The 23,075-nt window shown below is 41.2% G+C and overlaps 1 protein-coding gene across 6 annotated transcripts in view; it reads left to right on the top strand.

Moving 5' to 3' along the window:
• The window catches only part of RYR3 (ryanodine receptor 3), a 605,205-nt gene that overhangs the window by 344,210 nt on the left and 237,920 nt on the right, over window positions 1–23,075 (top strand). For all 6 annotated transcript variants that reach the window (XM_055132600.1, XM_055132599.1, XM_055132596.1 and 3 more), the window contains exons 20-27: window positions 1,042–1,262; window positions 3,400–3,500; window positions 9,627–9,730; window positions 12,369–12,452; window positions 14,550–14,709; window positions 17,567–17,714; window positions 18,664–18,869; window positions 19,404–19,578. In XM_055132600.1, the coding sequence (XP_054988575.1) occupies window positions 1,042–1,262; window positions 3,400–3,500; window positions 9,627–9,730; window positions 12,369–12,452; window positions 14,550–14,709; window positions 17,567–17,714; window positions 18,664–18,869; window positions 19,404–19,578 (1,199 nt within the window). The remainder of the gene's footprint in view (window positions 1–1,041; window positions 1,263–3,399; window positions 3,501–9,626; window positions 9,731–12,368; window positions 12,453–14,549; window positions 14,710–17,566; window positions 17,715–18,663; window positions 18,870–19,403; window positions 19,579–23,075) is intronic.

Below are 23,075 nucleotides of genomic sequence, written 5' to 3'. Positions count from 1 at the left end.
CTGCAGATATATATATATATATATATATATATTGTCATGTTTTAATTAAACTGCAGTTGTCTTTAACCATCAATCCAATGTGGTTTCAGTTGATTTACAACGACTGCATGTCTAGTTATAGACTGAGGCAATTATGAGGCCATTGAGAAATAGTTCACTGACCTATTCTCTTTGCAACAAGGACTTTGGAGTCTAGCCCTAACCATACCTTGCCTGTATTTATGGGGCTGAAATTCATTCAGAACACCACACTAAAACATTGAATGGCCACTGTTAGCGATTAGTGCCTGCTGCGACTACTAGGCCCCAAGTGCCCTCCCCCTTCCTTGGAGGGCTTCTGTGGTCAGTACTAGAATAGAACAGAGCGCCAGGCCTGGATACCATGAAGAGATTGGCACCTCTGATTATCTCTTGGCTCTTTTCCACTGTGGTAGTAAAACTGCTCAGGCTCTTCAGAGTCGCCCTCAAATGGCTGCATTGGGGAATTGCAGCCTCTATAGTGTATCATTTCTATTAAATAGCATCTGCACCATCTGTAGTTAATGCTCTGATGTTGCTTAAACTTTCATCTGAATCTTAAGAATTTCCCCCAGACAGGTAAGACATTATTTTTCTCACTGATATATAAATCTTGTCACCAAATAAAAGGACTGGAAATTCTCATGTTATCACTTTAATCTTTGCAGAAGAAAAGGTCATCAGTAACACCATTAATCTCTCAGTACCCTGGTAATAAACATCTATAGTATTGATGTGCCCCCTAGAGGGAGGATAAATTTAATTTTAAGATTTTAGTGATATTTATATGTAGCTTTATTTCTAAGAACTCAGCTGATATGGTTCAATGAGGAGCATGTATCAATATTCCCTTCTCTCTCCACAACTTTTTTGCACACTTTAGGAAGTTTGCTCCTAATTGAAATTAAGTCACTTCCCAAAAAAATAATCTGGAGATGGGGAAGGCCCAATAATTCAACGTAATTTATTCAGGCTGGGCATTTTATTTTAAATCTCTCTTTTCTTGGTCTCTCCAAATGACAGAGTACGTTTTCTGATGGGTGGACGTCATGGAGAATTTAAGTTCCTGCCTCCCTCTGGCTATGCCCCTTGCTATGAAGCCTTACTTCCCAAAGAGAAGATGAGATTGGAGCCTGTGAAAGAATACAAGCGCGATGCGGAAGGTGTTAGAGATCTACTGGGTACCACCCAGTTCCTCTCCCAGGCCTCTTTCATCCCATGCCCCATAGACACCAGTCAGGTAGGTTCAAGATGTCAGATAGAGTGATTTGATTAAATCCTCCCTTTCACCTTTGACACATGCTTGGCATGCATTAGAATTGTCATGTGATGTGGACACTGCTGTGTCTCATGTTTCTGCTGAATATGTGGATTGAACTCTCGAAGGGTTTTGCACCCATGAACAAACTGAACACTTGCTATGTCCTAGGCACTGTGAGGCATAGAGGGAAATATATCACGGCTTGGATCATTAGGAAGCATATAGGTTTTTGAGGGATCATACTGGGCAGTGCTCTGGGGTTCCAGTGGTCACTCCCAGCAATTCTCAGCCTCAGGGCCTCAGAGTTGGATGTTTCAGTCTAATACTGCTGTGCTCAGGACCCAATAGTGCTCCATGAGCCCATGTGTTACTAACACCGGGACTTACATATACCAAGTATGTGTCCCACCCCTTTCATAGCCACGGTCCATCAAATAATGTAATAGTAGTAATATTTCTTAATCAACATAGCACTGTAGCACTGTCCTCCCGTTGTTCATCAATTTGCTCAAGCGGGCACCAGTAATGTCTCCATTGTGAGACTTGTTACTGTCTTTGGCATATCGAATATGTCACGGGTAGCTTGCCAGGCTCTGCTGTGTGGGTGGGATACTCTCGGTAGCTTGCCAGGCTCTCTGAGAGGGACAGAGAAATCGAACCCGGGTCGGCCGCGTACAAGGCATACGCCCTACCAACTGTGGTATCGCTCCAGTCCCTTAGTCAAAACAAAAGTGAATAAAGAAATGTGTACAGGTAAATACTAGGTATTTTCTTTAGGCTAGAAGGTTTCTAGAAAAATCTGCAGAGGATAGATTTTCCTACCAATCTTTAAGAGACTTAAATGTGGAGGGACATCAGGTCAGAAGTAGCAGAAAGAGAATTGGAATTAAGGATTATTAGTAGAAACACACAATGGACACAAGTAGCAATGACTATTCTCGTGTGGTTGGATGCTTGAAGCATTAGAAGAATTGAAAGCAAGACTGAGAACAACGGGGGATAACACAGAGAGCTCTGAAAGTGCTGGTAAGTAGACGTGATTTTCCCTTTCCAGGACTATACTGTGAGAGAGACACCATCACATGAATGTGACAAAGGTGATGACAAAGGGTAGGCTACAGCTTTCAGTGTGGCCTAGATACCTCCACCATCATTCAGGATCTAGTTTATATGGTCCCAGAATATTCATTCAACCCTGTGACATGACATGCAGTCATGGGTGCTCGATCCTCATCCATGCACCTCTGGTAGCTGATGATCATGAATCCCACGTGTATTTCTCTGCCTCCTAGAAACCTACTGCACCTTGACAAAAAGATGGGGTTTGAGAATGTTGATAGGAAATGGATGATGTTTGTGAGTCAGAGAACAGGAATTGGATTATCTGCTTCCTGTAGATGATTCCTAAGGAGCACTATCAATATCAGCAGAGGAACACAGCACAGGCTTGAACCTGATTTCTATTTCTCTGCTCTGTCTTCTTACTACATTATCCAAAATGGATATGTTGTTCAGGAAATGTGTGTTGTGGGGTGGGGGGAGGAAAGGGCAAAGTTCAGTTAGGATAGAGAAGGGATCAGAATGACAATAATTAGAAATGATCCTTCTGGACAAGAACTGAGTATTGGAAGTAGGGAAAGTGATATTCATGATAAACATTCAGTATATGTATTGTGAACCATAATGCCCAAAAAGGGAGAAAGAGAGAGACAGATGGAGACAGAGACAGAGAGACAGAGAGAGGAGAGAGAGAGAGAGAGAGAGAGAAAAGGGTCTGCCATAGAGGTAGGTGTTGGGGGGCAGGAGAGAAACTGTGGGACACTGGTGGTGGGAAATGTACACTGGCGAAGGGATGAGTGTTGGAATATTATATGAAACCCAATCATGAACAACTTTGTAACTGTGTAGCTCACTGTGATTCAATTTTTTTAAAAATGAGCATGGATGGGAAAGAAGGTATCTGGGGGAGCATTCCAGTCTGGCAGACTTTGGTGACCCTTTGGTCTATCCTGGGTTACGGTACCTTTGAATTCAAATGGGGCACCTCTTCCTTGTGAAAGATTCCAAAAACCATTGATCTTTATTCTGAATCCGCGCTTGTGTCTTTTCCTTTTAGGTAGTGTTACCACCTCATCTTGAGAAGATCAGAGACAGACTAGCTGAAAACATTCATGAGCTTTGGGGGATGAATAAAATTGAGCTTGGCTGGACTTTTGGCAAGGTATGTGTTTCATTGGTGGATGGCTAGATAATCTAGAAACATTCTTTTCCTCCTGATCTTACACCTTTGATTATTTTTTGGTATTATTTCACTGGTAATATATACAGCTACATTACACCAAAACCTCTAGGATAAAGTTGAATATTATTAAAGAGGCAGATATCCTTGTTCCTTTTTCTGGTTATAAGGGGAAAGTGGCCTCATTTTTAAATATAAATATTTTTAAATGAATCACTTTTAAATATAATCTTTATGTAATTTTGTAGAATTTCTCTTGGGTTTGAATAAGACTTCTTTTATTTTCTATTTACTATGGCTATTTTTAGACTGGAGCGATAGCACAGCAGGTAGGGTGTTTGCCTTGCACGCTGCCAACCTGGATTCAAATCCTCCATTCCTCTCGGACAACCCGGCAAGCTTCCGAGAGTATCCTGCCTGCACAGCAGAGCTTGGCAAGCTACCTGTGGTGTATTCGATATGCTAAAAACAATAACAAGTCTCACAATGGAGATGTTACTGGTGCCCACTTGAGCAAATCGGTGAATAATGGGATGACAGTGCTATAGTGAGAGTGATGGCTAATTTTTGTCCATTTTATTTTGGAAAATAAAACTAAAATAAGTTTTTAATTCCCTGCAGAATATATTTAACATCATTTGCAAAATTATTTATATTTGGGTTAGACATACAATGTCCCATCACTGATGCCACTCCCAGGCTCATCTTGCCTCCATCAGTGTTTCCAGGTTACCTCTCCTACCCCCATCCCTACCCCAGCCTGTCATTCAATAGACACCTTTTTTAGTTTGTTTATTTCAATTCTGGGCTCATAATTTCAGTGTTGTTGACTCTGTAGTTGAATATTTAGCTCTATCATTCCTTAACACCACCAGTGTTACATTGAGACTTGCACCTTCTTGCTTCTCATATCTCTCTCCTCCCCCTACCCTCCCTTATTATCTTTCCTTCTCCTCCCTATACTTTGGGACCCACGGTTGATCTAGGCAACCCCTCTTTAAACCATTGCATTTCTTCATCCAGTTACTCTAAATACCACATATAGATGATTCCATCCTGTATTCATCCTTCATTTAATATGATGTATTCCAGTTCCATCCATGTTACAGTAAATTGCATGATTGCATTATTACTGGCTGCAAATTGCATGATTTTATCATCCCTTGCAGCTGTATAGTTTTCCAAAACATATGCTGTTTTATGTAAAACATAGGCTCTTTTTAAAACCAGGAATTAATGAGGGAATTTTATGATGCAGTCAAAAATGATGCAGTAAACAATTTTTCTTCTCTTTTGGAAGTGAGAAGATCCTGGTTACTCCACCCTTTTAGCTGTTAACATAGTGAATTATACTGGTTGATCGGCTGAATATTAAACACATCTTGCTTTCCTTGGTTAATATTACTTGGTGATTGTATACCTACCTGTTGCATAGTTATTTGTAATTATTTTTACTTACTACAATTTAATTTTTTCACCCATATTTATAGAATTTTTTCTGGCTTTGTCTTGTTGTCTATTGTTAATATCAAGGAAATACTAGATTTACATAATGAGTTGAAAATATTGCTTTTTCTTTAATTTTGTAGAATTTATATAGTGGTTATTTCTGCCTTAAATATATAGTGCAAATTACCAGTGAAGCCTTCTGGAATTGTAATGTTCTTTGTGGGAAAGTTTCTAACTACAAATTCAATTTCCTTAAAGGATATTAACTATGCAGGCTATTTTATTTTTCTGGAGTGAATTTGTAGTTTGTATCTCTTGGATAATTTGCATATTTCACTAAATTTATTAGAATAAAGTCCCAGTAGTCTTTGGGTAGCTGTTTATCCTGTAGTAATGTTATCTCAATCATTCTTGACATGCTTTGGGTCTTCTTTCTTTTTCTCCTCATAACTTCTTCTGGCTAAGAAGTTTATTATTGAGCTTTTCAGGCTTTTTCCTAAATTTTTGTTTTATGTTTTTCTTCTATCTTGTTGAGTTTTGCTCTCATTTATATATATACTATATATATACATATATATGTATATGTATATAGTCTCTGCCTTTCACGCCACCAAGCAGGGTTTGATTCCTCTGCCCCTCTCAGAGAGTTTAGCAAGCTAGCGAGAGTCTCTTGCCTGCAGGGCAGAGTCTAGCAAGCTACCCGTGGAGTATTTGATATGCCAAAAACAGTAACAATGAGTCTCACAATGGAGACGTTACTGGTGTCTGCTCGAGCAAATCGATGAGCAAGGGAATTACAGTGATACAGTATATAGTCTCTGGATATTGACCATTGATGGTATTACATGGCGCCGGGGGCAGTTTGTGGGTGTGACTGCCAAGCTACTGGAAAATAGGGGGTCTGGGTGGAGGAGGCCCAGTCCCAATCTGAGCAGGCTTGGAGATCTCAGCCCTGGGTCCCGCACACCTGGGTTCCTCAGCTGGTTCCTTCATGCATGAGCCTCGTCTGAGTGTGAAGAGTGGCCTTCAGCAGGCTATGGCTGGATTCCTGAAGTGTTCAGCTTCTGGGGCTCTGCTTGGAGCAAGGAGGGAAACTCAACCCAGCCCCCTCCGAGAGGCCCCAGTGAAGAAAGTCTAGCCCGCTGATGTGCCTAAAGCAGCACACCTGTTTGGTTTTAACATACGTGCTTGTATTCTCTGATATACATTCTCTGTCCCTCTTGGAGGGAGTCCAGCAAGCTACTGAGAGTATCTTGCCCATACAGAAGAGACTGGCAAGCTCCCCGTGGCATATTCGATATGCCAAATACAGTAACAATAACAGGTCTCATTCCCCTGACCCTGAAAAAGCCTCCAATCATTGAGAAAGATGAGTAAGGAGAGGCTGCTAAAATCTCAGTGCTGGGACAAATGGAGACATTACTGATGCCTGCCCAAGCAAATCCATGAACAACGGGATGACAGTGATACAGTGATATGTATATATGTATGTGTATATATATATGTCATTGTCATCCCGTTGCTCATTGATTTGTTCGAGCGGGCACCAGTAACGTCTCTCATTGAGAGACTTATTGTTACTGTTTTTGGCATATCCAATATGCACAGGTAGCTTGCCAGGCTCTGCCGCGCTGGCTTGATAGTCTCGGTAGTTTGCCAGGCTCTCCGAGAGGAGCGGAGAAATCGAACTCCGGTCGGCCGCATGAAAGGCAAACGCCCAACCACTGTGCTATCGCTCAAGTTTAACATGACTTTTCTAGTTTAATTTTGTTTTCCTCCTCCAACCCCCTTCTCCAAGACAAATGCAAAGGAACTTCATGAGAACAAACTTTACACTTCCTTTCACCTATCCAGCTTCTGCTCCTTTAGCACGGCCTTGCTGGGTTGTTGATCTAGTGCAGTCAGGAGTACTGAGGAGAGAGAGCTTAGACAGAGCTTAGACATCCACTTCCCTTCTTACTCTCAGAGTCTGGCTTCCTCTGGCGTGGGGGGAATAGAGCATTTGTTCCTCAACACCTCTTTCCTATTGCCCACATTTTCCTTTTTCTTCAGTGAAACCTGTTTTCTTTGCAGGGTGCATAAAAGACGCTGTTTTATTTTATTTTATTTTATTTTATTTATTTATTTATTGCTTTTTAGGTCACACCTGGCGATGCACAGGGGTTATTCCTGGCTCTGCACTCAGGGATTACTTTTGGCGGTGCTCAGGGGACCATATGGGGTGCTGGGAATCGAACCCAGGTTGGCTGCGTGCAAGACAAATGCCCTACCCACTGTGCTATCGCTCCAGCTATTTTATTGTTGTGAATCAGAATTTGTGTAATGTAGTTTTCAGATATATTACTAAGATTAATGTTACACAGATGAGGTGAGGGAACTAGTTTGCTGGAAAGTATTTTCACAGAGGATGTAAATCGATTTTTTCCCTGTGATTTGTGTAAGGTCATGTGTAAAGGTAGAGGGTAGGTGAGTTTTGAAGTTCCCTCTGACCCTGACAATCTCAAATTGCACATATTCCAGCTTAGTTATTGCAAGGGTTCCTGCACTCTAGCACATGTATTTATGTAGCCCCCATAAAAATAATGAGATATATGAACTTCTCTGCTCTGTGCTCAGATGCCAACACAAACATCTCCTTTAGAGAACCAGTCACAATTGCTATTTTACACTCATTTTAATGATTTTTTAAATGATTGTTTTGTTATTGCTTCAGGCCTCATTCTGCTGTATTTCATAGGGCAGGGACCATCCTGCTTTACCACTGGACTGCTAATATCTAGCTCAGTGCCTCCCATGTAGCAGGCATTTAATCAGTGTCTATTGGATTGATTTATTAGTTATTGTCTGAATCTGCTTTGCCCAGTGTAATAACCATGAGCCACTGTAGCTACAAAGCACTTGAAATATGCCTAAAACTGAATTTAAATTAAGATGTGCTATAAATTGGGGGCAGGATGGTAATACAGGAAGTCAACCAGTGATCTATCCTGGCACTCCATATCGTCCCCCAAGCACTACTAGGAGGGATCCCTGAGCACATCCAGGAGTAAGCCCTAAGCAGCTTTGGTTGCGCACCCCGAAAAAATATGCTATCAGTATAAAATACATACTAAATTGTGAGGAATCACTAGCAAAAACTAAAGGAAAGGTTAATAAAAAAATATCTCATAAACAATTCTTAATTGTTTAAATGTCTAATATTTTAGAAATGATAGGATAAATAAGATATAGTATCAAAATTAATTTCAGGGGCTGGAGTTATAGCACAGCGGGTAGGGTGTTTGCCTTGCACGCGGCCGACCTGGGTTTGATTCCCAGCATTCCATATGGTCCCCTGAGCAACGCCAGTGCAAATTCCTGAGTGCAGAGCCAGGAATAACCCCTGTGCATTGCTGGGTGTGACCCCCCAAAAAAGCAAAAAAAATTAATTTCAGCTATTTATGCTTTGTTATATCTTATTAATTTCATTTATTTTTAATTTATTTTTTAATTGAATCACTGTGAGATACAGTTACAAAGCCTTCATGTTTGAGTTTTAGTCATACAATCATCAAACATCCATCCTCCACCAGTGCACCCAGTATACCCCCTTTCTAACTTCCCCCCCGCCTTTATGGCAGACAATTTCCCCCATACTGTCTCTTTATTTTTGGGCATTACGGTTTGCAATATAGATACTGAGAGGCCATCACATTTGGTCCTTTATCTACTTTTAAATTTATGTTTTACTTCTTATGTGACTTAGCATAGTGGTAGAGCGTTTGCCTTGCACAGGGCCAACACAGGTTCAATTCCTCCGCACCTCTTGGAGAGCCTAGCAAGCGACCAAGAGTATCTCACCCACACAGCAGAGCCTGGCAAGCTACCCGTGGTGTATTCGATATGCCAAAAACAGTAACAGCAAGTCTCACAATGGAGACATTACTGGTGCCTTCTCGAGCAAATCGATGAGCAATGGGATGACAGTGACAGTATGGCAGTGACAGTGACAGTGTGACTTCTAGAAATTTAAAATGAGGTACACATGTGAAACTGATGTCATTCTTTGGGACAGTGCTGATCTAGATTGTACAGTCTTTATCTTCTTGAAAAGACCAATCAGGAGTCACAATATGATGCAAGAGTAGCATTGTTAATTTTGAACAGTCAAGGATATGAATACCACATACTAAACAGTTTTTTAAAGTATGTTCTGAGTGCAGGCACTTTACTAGAAGCAAATACATTGAGCATAAGCAACTGGCATATTGGGATTTGAACCCATGACCATATGTGTGCAGGGTTGCAGGGTTTCGGTGCTCTCAGGCACGATGCTATTCTGCCAGGCCCCCTATAAGTTGTTTATAGTTTGTCTTTTTTTGAGGATGGTAACTAAAATCACAGACAGCAAGACTCTTGTCAGGCCGGATCGCAGAGCTGAATCAATTGTGCTGAGTTTATTTGGGACACTGGGGCTAAGCCACTGGCACCTTGAGAACCCTTGAGAATCATATGTTTTGTGCATTAGGGAAAAGATGGCCAATTTGCATATCGGCAAATAGCTGTCTTTGTCTTCTCTGATATGCTTCCCCAAGTCCTGTTTCAGTGTGTCCTTTTTGTTTTCCATAGTAGTGCCACTGTCAAAACTTAAATTATGTTCTTTCTTATGTTGTCACCTAGATACGGGATGACAATAAAAGACAACACCCCTGCCTTGTGGAGTTTTCAAAGCTCCCTGAAACAGAGAAGAATTATAACCTGCAAATGTCAACTGAAACCTTAAAGTGAGTACATAATTGAATTGAATTTTGGCACAACGGTGAGAGGATGATTCAGTGCTATCTAACTAAACTGCAAAAGTATGCGTCTTGCCTTGAAAACATGATTCGTTCTGATAAATTAGAAGGGACCGTGATTATTCATGCCACAGCAGATTTAATATATTGAATAACATATCCCCCATGGTTATTTACTATTTATTTTTATAGCCATTTGCTATTTGCCTGGGACAGGGAAAATGTAGAAACAAAAAAGGGAAAAGAAATATAGAAGCAATGAACCAAATGCCTTTTGTAGTTCGTATTAAATTAGGCAAAAAAATATGAGACATTTCTGAAATCCAATGAAAAAGCTGATGGTTTGATTCATTGAAATTCAATTTATAAAAATCTTTTAACTTTTCCTTGATCCTGCCCATTTAATAGCTCAAATCAGACCTTAATGTTTTTAGCTCAAGTTGGTACTTTCCTCTTTGGATTCCTTTGTGTTTGTGTCAGGGCAGACCTTTCAACACTGTGATTTTGCTGATTTTACAGTGTTCTGTATTACACCTTATCTCCCAGGCGCACATATGTGCCATGTTCAGTGACATGGATGCTTCTTGAAGGAATGGCTTTGACTCCTCATCACTTAGTGCACAGGGAACACACAGTAAATTATTCTGTCTATTCTCTGGGACCAAACTGGATTGGGATACAATCCTAATGCAATTTTTTAAAATTTTTTACTTTTATGAAGTAGTTTACGATATTTGATTACATTTAATATTCAAACACCAATCCCACCACCATACACCTTCCCACCACTGTATTTCAGGTGTTTCCATCCCATACCCCAATCCCTGCCCCAAAGCAAAACCAAAATAATATAATATTTCCCTCTAAGATTGGTTGCTTTTACTTTGGATCCCATCAAAAGTGGTGCAGTAGTCTTGAAGTATGGGTAGGGTGTGTGGTATGAAGTATCCAGGAAAAGGTTCACTTGTGAGTGAGTTTCAACCCAAGCATGTGGAAAGCAACCATGAGCATAGTGGCTGTCAAGTTGTGGAGGTTTTTAGCTCCCAGGGCTGGATCCCTTGGGGCAGGGAGGGCTCTCACCCACCCCTCTCTGGGACACCCCTAGTGAAACAGCCTGGATCAGTGGCATGGTTATGGCAAGCATCCTACTGCAAATTTATAAGCTACTATATATCCAGGAAAAGTCATTGATAAAATTTTTATTTTTTAAAAAATTTTTTATAAAGTTGTTCACAATAATTCATTGCATTTAATATTCAAATACCAATTTCACCACCATTATACCTTTCCACCGCCATATTGCAAAGTTTTCACCCCAAATCCCAAAACGTGCCCCCCAAAGCAGAACCAAAACCATTAATTTTGTATTGATTGTTATAAATAATCTTCTAAAAATGGTTCAATAATGTGTCCTTAGAGGAAAGTGTGTGAAGATTGTTGCATTTCATTCTGGAGTCAGTAAGCCCTTGTATAAGAGATTACTAACATGTTTGTTAAAGCCAATCAAACGTTGTGTGCTACTCTTGGTATATCAGTAGAGTATGAGAAGTCGCTCCAGGAATTCTAAAATTTAGTATATGATTATAAAACAGATTCACTCATGGGTGAGGCCTATGTTGCTCTCTTCTGGAAGCTTATTTCTGAGTCTCTGGATCATGGCCATTGATGAGATTATATGGTGCCAGGGGCAGTTTGTGGGGGTGACTGTCAAGCTACTGGTAAACTTGGGAGATGGGGGGAATAGACCCATTCCCGCTCCAAGTGAGCTTGGATATTTAAGTCACAGGTCCCATATACCTGGTTTTTTCTGCAGATTCCCTTGTGGGTGAGGCTTGCCCATGCCTGTGGAGAGCTGCCGTGAACATGGCGGCGATTGTGTTCTGGAGGTTTTTGGCTGCTGGGGCTCTGTTGGGGTGAGGAGGGAAACTCAACCCACCCCCCTCCAAGTGTTCCCAGTGAAGACAGCCTGGTGCAGGGTCAAGATGTTCTAGATCATTAATGAGCTTTATAAATTGCTTGTCTTGCTATCATCAAAATTGAATGCTGGCAAACTGTGACCTAAGACCACAGTCACCCTTTGCCTATTTATGTAAATAAAGTTTCATTGCTACAGATTTGTGTTTTGTCTCTGGTTACTTTTGCTCTAGCATGGCAAAATTGAGTATGGTTCTATGTTGGTTAAGAATGGGAATACCTTCTGAGAAATGCATCATTATGAAATTTCATTGTTGGGTGTACACCATATTAGCAATAATTTTAACGGTGAACAAAGCAATGCAAAATTAAATTATGCACAAGAGAAAAGTATGCTATTGAAAGACACAAAATATGTCAGATTATTGCTGTAGGGTATTACAAGGTCTGTGGCATCACTGGTTGCTAGGAATTTGAGGAGCTCCATCTCATGTGTCAACTGTTTTTGATCAAACAAACATTATGTGCTGGGTGACTGCCTTTGTAATAGAGATATTTGTACCACAGAGCCTGAAACTTTTGTTATCTGTTCCTCTCACAGAATAAGTTTGGGACCCCTCATCTGAGTGAGAGTCTGGTTTTATCAGCTGGTGTGCAGGGTAAGGTCCAGCTGTCCTTATCTTGCAATTTAACCTTGTTCTCTCTCTCACAGAACCCTCCTGGCCCTTGGATGCCACATTGCCCATGTAAATCCAGCTGCTGAAGATGATCTTAAGAAAGTAAAACTTCCCAAAAAGTATGTTATTTAAAAAAAATTAGTGGGTTTAATGCTCCAGTTTGGATTTTCTAAATTGGGAGGATGGGAAGCTCAGGCAGAAAAGCAGGCATCAGTCGCAGTTACGTTCTAGTCTCTGCTCGGGATGCTTCCCCAGTTACTTAGACTGCACTGAGACACCCTCCCCCGTCAGCAGAAGTCTTTAAAAATAAATCTTTGTTAGATTTCTCTGCCTTGGCTCACTCCTTTTGGTCACTTGGGACCAAGAGATGTGCCACTGTCTGGTCCACAACACTTTTCCCCATAGGTTAGGGGGATCCTAGAATGATCGAGAGGGTGTTAGTCACCTCTCTGAAAATCAAGGTAAGGGTCACTTTCTGTTCGTCTATTGAAGGGAAATTTATGGGGGAGCACTGAGTGATGAGCTTTTATGAAAAGGGGCAGTAATAGGCCAAGTGATTCGGAAAACCTCTGTTCTATAAGAATAGCAGTTGACATAAGAGCTTAAAAATAGTTGACAGTTATGATTTTACTCCTCTAGCATTGGACCACCATTATAAATCCTTTGTGTAAAGTGGTGTCTCTTCCAAGATTAATTTGACCCCTAAATCTGCTTGTGTTCTGCACTCCCACTCACCTTATACATTGACCCAGAGTTATACATGTTCATACATTCAGACTTGAATTCACTAATGCTCCTCCTTAGCTGGCTTTCTCTCCCTCACCTATGGTACTCTCCATAGGTGTATTTCACAGACAGGTGTCAGAACTACTTAAGCGTCCAGGTGGGGTGCTGGAGTGATAGTAAAGTGGACAGGGTGCTTGCCTTGCTTAAGACTGGCCTGGATTTGATTCCCAGCATCCCATAGGGTCCCCTCAACCACTTTCAGGAGTAATTCCAAATCATTGCTGAGTGTGGCACAAAAACAAACAAACAAAAAGAGTTAGTTAAGATGCTACCAGCTTTAATGAAACTCCACTCTTCCATTTATTCCTCATTAACTACATTCCCAGGCTGCCCACCTGCTCTCAGAAGCACATCTGAGAGGTAGTAGCTAGCAGGGCAGTCTCTGCTGAAGAGCCTCCTGAAGTTAATACTCAGCAGCCAATGTTTGTTCACTTGAACCTGCTCAAAATTTTCCAACAAAAGTGATCCCTGGTCCACTGGTTCTTACATTTCACTTCTTGACCTGCTCTGGGCTGTTAGAGGCCATCCAACTCTGGAATCAGTGCTCTCCTGGCTGTGATGAGTTTCCTGTCTGAAGCCATCCCAGAATGGCCCCCACCGTTCCACTCACATGGTACAGCAACCTGGACTCTTGTCGATTTGTCCTCCCATCTTCACAATAGCTGTCAAATTATCTGTCCCATTTTAGGCATTTGGGTCTGTAACACCTGCCCAGATACTAACTGCAAAAATCTACTCAGGTTTACAAATTCTCTAATGCTATGCTCTTTTCCCCTGAGTCTCAAATTGAAGGCTTGGTTTTTTAGTGTTCAGCAGTTATTCTATGCTGATTTACAAAAGACCATTTGACTCAAGATCCTTGTCTTGCCAAATCTGGTTTTGAACCTTTGGAGTGGGAAGAAGGAGTTTCTGGGTACTGTTTCAACATACTGAAGGTGCCCGTCATGTGTAGGGATCTTATGTAAGTTTCTTAAAATTAAGGATGGATTCGCACCTTAGGACCATCCATTTTCTCCAGTGTCTTCCGGTCTTCTTTGAACTTGTGACACACTTTTGGCTGGTGTGGTCGATTTCAGTCTTGGTCTGTGGACTCAGTTTTAACTTAGAACTGAGTTAAAAGTAGAATCTGTGACTATAATCTTATTTTCACAGTGGTCTTAATATGTGTCATTGCAGGGGCTGGAGCAATGGCACAGTGGATAGGGAATTTGCTTTGCTTGAAGCCAACCTGGGTTCAATCCCCAGCATCCCATATAGTCCCCCGAGCACTGCCAGGAGTCATTCCTGAGTGCAGAGCCAGGTGTAATCCCTGAGCACCTCTGGGTGTGACTCAAAAAGCAAAGAAAAATGTGTTATTGCTCTAAAATATGGGATGGGGGTATCATGCATATATCAAGTTCAAAATACATATTTTTTTCATTTACTTATAGTTATATGATGGCTAATGGCTATAAGCCAGCTCCTTTGGATTTGTCTGATGTGAAATTGTTACCTCCTCAAGAAATTTTAGTGGATAAGCTTGCAGAGAATGCCCATAATGTTTGGGCAAAGGACAGAATAAAACAAGGATGGACCTATGGCATTCAACAGGTGAGAAATACTGGGTAAGACCCACTGGAAAAGTTATATATTCATCCATCAAACTGCCGCTTTTGGGGTTTTAGCTTGGAAGATGGAGACTGCCCTTGGATTCTACCTTTCATGCCCCAGTGCATTCATTATTTATAGAACCATGAGACTAGACAGAATTTGTAACGGTCACATTGACATTAACTCCAGAAACAATTCTAATTCTGCACAAATGGATATGCTTACCTTTCTTAATTTGCTTCTTTTTTGACCATGTTTCCCTGTGCCCTAAGGCTGCATATTCTCTCAGTCCTTGTCTCCCGCTTGCATCATAGCCAAGTTAATTTTCATAATCACTAAAGCCAAAATCAGTCTCTTACTTCTTACATCAGATGTCGGCAATCTTTGGGGGATGGTTTCAAGCATCAAATACTGGGGGAGAAGGAAGAGATACCAGTCCAAGAGAAGGGCACATTATTATGCCAAGAAATATCTCTCCCCTACCTCTCAATCTCAGGCTAAGATTCCTGGACAGAATTCTTGGCTTAAATGGGAAGCAACCTAATAGTTATACAGAAAAAAGAATTAGGTAGAGTTTAAAACCAGGCTTCAAACACCCAATATTCATCATACCCTTTCCCTGTACTATTTCACTAATCTTAGTACATGCCAGAGTTGTGTCAGGAAGTGCAAGGATAACTGCATGCACATGTGTAGTTTTATGCACACATGGCCATTCATTCTTGAGCATTCTGGTAGCCAAGAAGATCACAACTGTGCAAACCATGTCAATATTTCAAAACCAAATATTAAACATATTACTCCTGATCACCTATCACAGTAGTTGTTCTTATTGTCTTCTTATTACCCTCCAAGTATTTCATGACTTCATTTTTTCTGGTGGCTGCATAGTATTTCATTTCTGTTTATTGCTTCTCCCCATTTTTTGATGAGATTGGATTTTTTTTTCTTGTAAAGTTCTACCAGTGCCATAGAATGACTGCACTCATTTGTGGGATATTGCACTGGTGGAGGGATGAGTGTTTGATCACTGTGTAATTGTAACCTAAACATGAAAGCTTGTAACTATCTCACAGTGATTCAATAATTTTTTTAAAAAGCATAGCATGAGTAGTATGAGACTAATATTCAAGGCCAGGAAAATAGGGGCCATGAGGACTAGTCAATGGTTGGAAGCTTGCCACAAGTATGTGGGGAGCAAAGGGCAGTTAGGGTAGAAAAGGAACCAGTATGACAATAACAGTTAGAAATGATCACTCTGGACAAGAACTCAATGTTGAAAGTATGAAAAGAATATACATGATAACCTTTTAGTGTCTGTATTACAAACTATAATGCCCAAAAGGAGAGAAAGAGAGAGAGAGAGAAATACTTTCCATAGAGACTTGGGGGAGTTGTGGGAGAGACATTGGTGGTGGGAAATGTACACTGGTAAAGGATATTGGAACATTATATGACTGAAACCCAATCATTAACAACCTTGTAACTGTGTATCTCACTGTGATTCAATGAAAAAAATTTAAAGTTGTACCAGTGCCTTATATATCTTGGATATTAACCCCTTTCAGATATGTAAATAATTTTCCCATTCCGTGAGCTATCTTTTTATTTTGGTCACCATCTCTTTTGAGGTGCAGAAGCTTCTTAGTTTAATGTAGTCCCATTTGTTTATCTTTGCTTCCACTTGCTTGTTCAGTGGTGTTTCATTTTTGAAGATGCTCTTAGCTCCAATATCATGAGGGTTCTGCCCACATTTTTCTCCATGTCCCTTATGGATTTAAGTCTGATATGGATGTCTTTAATTTGGTATCATACTGAGTGTGAGGGAGAGGGAGAGGGAGTTAGAGGGAGAGGGACAGACATACAATGATTGCACTTATTTGTGGGATATTAAAAAAAAATATGAGACAAATACCCAAAGGCAGTAGAAACAAGGGCCAGGAAATGGTCCGTGGTTGAAAGCTTGCCACAAGTAATGGTGAGGAGAGGGTAGCTAGGATGGAGAAGTGGGTCACTATGACAAAAATAGTTGGAAATGATCACTCTGAACAAGAACTGAGTGCTGAAAGTAAAGGGGCAAACATAATAAACTTTCAGTACCTATATTGCAAACCATAATGCCCAAAAGAAATGATAGAGAGAAGAAGAAGAAGAAGAAGAAGAGAGAGAGAGAGAGAGAGAGAGAGAGAGCCATTGAGGCAGGCGGGGGGATGTGGAAAGGAAACTGGGGGCACTGGTGGTGCAAAATGTATACTGGTGAAATGATGGGAGATGGAATACTGTATGACTGAATACCAATCATGAGCAACTTTGTAACTGTGTGTCTCATGGTGATTTAATTTTAAATTTTAAATACTCTCCAAGGAACTCAGGACTATAATCAAAGATGTGTCCACTATAATAAAATGAACTCAATCTTATTTTCCTGATGTCTTTCTACAAACATGGATATTTCCTTATGGTATCTTTATTTTTCAAAGAAGCTGTTTCTTATGAGGAGGCTGTAATAGTTTGATCATAGTATGATCTTCCATACGGGAATAGTTACGTAAATCCCCCATCTGCTTTGCCTTGGAAATATAACCAATTTCATGACTCTTTATTTTATTCACAGTCTGGCATTATTAAAATGTGGCTTTGATGTTAGCCTTGAACATTATTAAAAAGTTTTCCACTTCTTTAATCCTGAAGAGAAATGGTAAATATGTGTTCTGCAAAATTTAAAAACACTGGGGGAGGAACTAGTAGACTAATGTGAAAAAACCAAGATCGTTGCAGGGAATATGTTAATGGTACAAGCTATTTGCTAAGACAAAATTCTATTTTCTCAGCACCTCTTTTCTTTGGCTTCACACAGGATTTGAAGAACAAAAGGAATCCCCGCCTAGTGCCATACGCATTACTTGATGAGAGAACCAAGAAGTCAAACAGAGATAGCCTTCGGGAAGCTGTTAGGACATTCGTTGGTTATGGGTATAACATTGAACCATCAGATCAGGAACTTGGTATGAGTTGAAATTTTTCATCTTTCCTCTAATTTACAGAACAGTTTTATTCAGGAAAAATGCTAACTTTGAATAAGTCTGTCTTGTGTAACTAATGATATTGATGCTGATGAGCACTCAGCTAAATGGTATGTTTCAGGAAGCAAGGAGAGGTGGGAATAAGAAACACGACTGATAATAAAATATTGTCCTATTGATACATTTTTTTCCTGTGATTATAATTTGAATCACCCGGTGCCATAGGAAATAGAAATCAAACTTGGGGGAGGGAGGTGGGTACAATGGTCATGGGGGTGGTTTTGGAATTATGTACAGAGGAAACTGCCATTAACTATATTGTTAATGACTACTTCAGTCAATAAAGGAAAAAGGAAATAGATATCACTCAAGGTGTCCATGAGTTTTTAGGAAACTGGATCACAAAAAGAAGTAAATTGCCTTTATTTCTCTTATTTCCAAACTTGAATATCAGCTTACTTTTGGACCAGGTAATCTCATATCCAAATCTTAGCATTCAGTTTCTAATTGATGAAGATGTTATTATCATGCTATATCCCAGATGGGTTCTATAGGTTATTAGGCCAGTTTTATAAGTAGATAAGGGAGTTATCTGAAGGCAGACCTATATTCAAATTCTTGTTCTCCTTTATCAATTGGCTCTGTGACCTTGAATAAATGACCTTTCTGATTCTCAAGTTTATATAGTTTTACTGATTTCATAGAATTGTTGAGAGAAATAATTGAGATATAGTCTCTATACTACAAAGGATTTTGTTCAATGAATGGTAACTCATCATTACATGATAATGATTATGAACATATGCTGTACTTGATAATAGAGCATGGTTATCAAGTATTCATTATAAAGTTATTTGGATGAATGATTCTTAATTATTAGAGCTCTCTCCTTCTCTTCAATACACACTGCTCCTTTTCCTTCCATTCATAGCTGACCCAGCTGTGGAAAAAGTCAGCATAGACAAGATTCGATTTTTCCGGGTAGAGCGGTCCTATGCTGTGAGGTCTGGAAAGTGGTATTTCGAGTTTGAAGTCGTGACTGGAGGAGATATGCGTGTTGGTTGGGCCAGGCCCGGCTGTCGATCTGACATTGAGCTGGGGGCTGATGACCAGGCCTTTGTATTTGAAGGCAGCAGGGTGAGTCTGCAGTCTGTCTCCATTCCACAGCCCAAGCTCTTCTTTTCCAACTACATTTCCCTAGAAGTGAGGAGCACTCAGTACCTAGATCTCACCAAGTGACCACTCACTTTCAACAACTTCTTATTACCAAATAATTGTCACTTTGGTAAGGGGGGTGGGGATTATATGCCCACGTCCATCCCATAATCACCTCCATACCCGCTCCTACACCTGATAGCATTGCCTCTGCTCTAGAGGTGTTTCACAGAACACTGTGCAGCAGTGTGAGAGGAAAAGTGTCCACCTATCCTGGGCAGAAGTCCTGCATGTTGCTAAGGCTGACTAGGACTTGTGAGACCCATTCATTCAGACCTTTCAGATGCTCGATCATCCAAAACTTTGACCTCTAGAAATTGTCCTTGGTGGAAAAGTGAGTGCCTTGTAGAAATAGGGGATCACTGTTGGTTAGGAGTTATTCCTGTGGTCATCTCTCTGCCTTTGGGACATTTCTGGAACCTCCGCTTTTCTAAGGACTGAGGCCTTGTTTTCTAGGGTCAACGCTGGCACCAGGGAAGTGGGTATTTTGGACGAACCTGGCAGCCAGGAGATGTGGTTGGATGCATGATTAACCTGGAGGATGCTTCGATGATCTTCACACTGAATGGGGAGCTGCTGATCACCAACAAAGGCTCAGAACTTGCCTTTGCTGACTACGAGATTGAAAATGGTAAATCTTCCCATTTCCCCTATTATAGCTCCATGAGTCAAAGGGAAATCCAAGGAGCACAATGGGTGAACTCTTCTACCTCCTTTTTTAGGGAACCCTGTTATTTGCATATTTGAAACTCTGAAAGTCCTTCTTCTTTCTATCTTTAAGAATCAAGACAGGGGCTGGAGTGATAGCACAGCGGGTAGGGCGTTTGCCTTGCACGCGGCCGACCCGGGTTCAAATCCCAGCATCCCATATGGTCCCCTGAGCACCGCCAGGGGTCATTCCTGAGTGCATGAGCCAGGAGTGACCCCTGTGCATTGCTGGGTGTGACCCAAAAAGCAAAAAAAAAAAAAAAAAAAAGAATCAAGACAAATAATTATCATCGGTATGTGCCATATAACTATAATTTTTGCAGTTCTATACTGGCCAAAAAAGCACTTCTTTAATTCCCTATCCTCTGCCTTGGCCAGAGGAATTGTTCATTTGCTTATGGAATAATGTCCCTGGCAGGAGAAGTAAAGTCGGTGAATTAAAAAATTATCCTTTTGTTCTGCTTTGAATTGTGAGTCTATGTATTTGTGTAATTGAACCTGATGCATTGATGAAAACCAATGAAACATGAAGTTAACGGTTCCTTTGAATGAAACATAATTTATTTTGAAATTCAGACATGCTGTGAGATCCAAGCACAGTGGCCTTTATTAATGGCCATGAATAGACCACAATCAGGCACTGCTTCCAGCTACACACAGAGGAGCAATGGGTGCTTCTTATTTCCCATCTACATGACTGAGCTATATGCATAGGGTTGTTTAGTGCTTATTCTCTTTTATACCAGCAACCCCAAGGATACAGAGTATTCAGTAGATGGAAATAAGAAGCACCCATTGCTCCTCTGTGTGTGGCTGGACGCACTGTGCAGAATCTTGGTTAGACTTGTTGAGACGACCTGATTAGAGAAGAGGGGGTTAGATTATATGAATTGCAAAATCCAGGTATAAAATACTGTGGCAATAACTTTGTATCTGCTGTGTACATTTATCCCATCCCCCTACCTTGGTGCTAATTTATTAGCCCCACTGCTAATTTATTCCTGATGAGGAGGATTCCAAGTGGTACAGAGGGAAAGCAAGGAGTTCCTTGCTCTGGGTCAAGGCACTCCTCCTGCCTCTGGCCTTTCCCACCAATAACATATTTACCTGCCCCTGCAAAACCCTTCCCCATCCCACCTGGAACATTTTGGATTCCCCTTAATCTCTTTGCCTCTCCTTTCTCCTCTGTAAATGATTAGTGCTCCAGCTGTTGTAGTTTTTGAGCAGAGGAACGCTATCCAAAAGAGGACCGTTTTAGAATAACTGCTCTTAAGGATCATCTGTGTTGATGGAAAGAGATGCCTCAAAGACCTTTAATGTACTAGGGACATGGTTTGACCTTCAGAGCCACAAAGTCTATTATTAGAAGAGGTTTTATAATAGAATTGTACTGTGTTATGTTAACACACTATACCGTAGTCTCATGTTGCACTTTAATAACCCAGAGACAAGATCACTGAAAGGTTCCTCTGGTTCTGAGGTGGCCCAGGAGTCACTCAAAGGGCAGATGAAAGAAGACAGCATGCCATTCTCCGTCTCTGCTAACAATAGCCCAGAGGCCTGGAATAACCATATAGCATCATTCTGTTCTCTGCATAAAATGGAAAGAGGTAGAAATTCTTGCCTTGAGCTTTTAGGAAAAGCTTTTATTGAAAATAAAGTATTTTATACATTGTATCCCTCAAGAAATCACAAATCTGTTCTCTGCTTGTGTTCTGATAGCTGAAGCCCCAGCACTGATTCAGGCCACTCGCCCAGTACGAGTTGGGCAGTGGGAAGATTTTAGTCTTTAGGGAAAATACACGCAAGCATTACAATTCATGAATAGCTTCTATTCCCTGCATTCTTATAAGTTATCATCATCCTTTTCTGTGTCACAGTTAAATTCGGCTCCTATCCACCTTGTTCAAGCTTCACTAATCACTGTTGTTTACCTGATCTCTAGTCGGCATTGTCGTGGTCATATATGCACCCTAAAACCACCTGGAAACTCAGGAACTTCTAAGGTAAAATCTTAGCTAGTCCCCATGTCTTTGATTCCAGTTAGAGAAAAGGAAGATAAGATCCTGAACACCCTCTAAGACCTCAGAACATAATCGGGATGAGGCTTTAATGTGATCTCCTGTGCTCCCTCACTGCCAGACATTCCCTATGGACATCCTGCTCCTGCTATAGCTTTGGCGTCTGCTGGGGCAGCCTCCCAGGATACTCCTACTGTTGGCTGTCAGGGTGTAACATCTCTGCAGCTCTGCTGGTAATTTTTTTTCTGTCAGCAGCAAATGAAACTCATGTGCAGGGAGTTTCACTGCCATCTGAACACAAACACACTGAGTCCCAGCGTCCCCCTGTCCCCCTGCCATTCTTCTCCAGATCTTTGCTGGGCTGTGACTTTGGGGGCTGGGAGCGGGGGCTGCCTGCTTACTGTGTTTTCTGCACAGCCTCTGAGCACCGTAGGGCTTCCCCCTTTCTGCTTCCTGAGGCTTACTGGAAAATGAAAATCAGTCAATAAATCATACCCTGATGGAGGCCAGGGATATATCTAGAGGCCAAGACCCAAGTTTTATCCCCAGCACTACATGGTCCTCTAAATACATGGGATGTAGTTCTGGACACTCCCAGCACCACTGGGCTGATGTAATGCCCCATCACAGGGTCCAAGTCTTGAACACTTTGGCCTGGATGGCCAAGTATTGCTTCAGGCCTCCTGAACTTGGGGGCCCCTTCCCCACAAAAGAAGGTCCTGCTTATGTGAGATTTGCAAATATTCTGGTAGCAGTTCCAATAGTCACTTTATCCACCATCCCATGGAATAAAACTCTCATTTTTTCAATGACTGGTAGTGAATGCGTGTTTTTTCCTCTGTTTGAAATAGTTTGAAAATTGACCCTTGGTTTTGATGGACCAGTTCCTCTCCAAGCTCCTGAATTATGGAAAGCTGACCTTGGACTCTTCTCTTCCTTATGCATAAAACCAGTTGGTGACCTCACAATGAGGAGTTTATCAGAGCATCTGAGGAATTTAAATGTGTGTGTCCCTTCCTGGGACATGTATGGTCTGGATACCTTGATTAGGCCCATACAAAATTTCTCCTCAGTCCCTTCACATATGTCCATGCACCTCATTTCAAGCTCCCCATGGGGAGGGGGCAATTGCTTACCCCTTATTTTTCCATCTTCTTATTTATCCATTCCAGTGCAAAACTGTGGGCCAGCTGAGTCGTACATAAAGTGCACAGTCCTGCTGGGAGAGTCAGCACCCTCATTTGGGTCGTGTTGCCTTATTGCACAGACCTTCCTATCCAGACCAATTCCAGGGAGCCTGGGGATCCCCGTGATTGGTAGCCCTTTTCTTCTAAGGGGTTTGGAGGGTTTTGTGATCACGTGGTGCCAATTGCTTATTCAAGAGCCAACCAGATCAACT

Source organism: Sorex araneus, chromosome 3 (genome assembly GCF_027595985.1).
Source record: "Sorex araneus isolate mSorAra2 chromosome 3, mSorAra2.pri, whole genome shotgun sequence".
Classification (NCBI taxonomy): Eukaryota; Metazoa; Chordata; class Mammalia; order Eulipotyphla; family Soricidae; genus Sorex; species Sorex araneus.
This window is presented reverse-complemented; position numbering and strand designations above follow the sequence as displayed.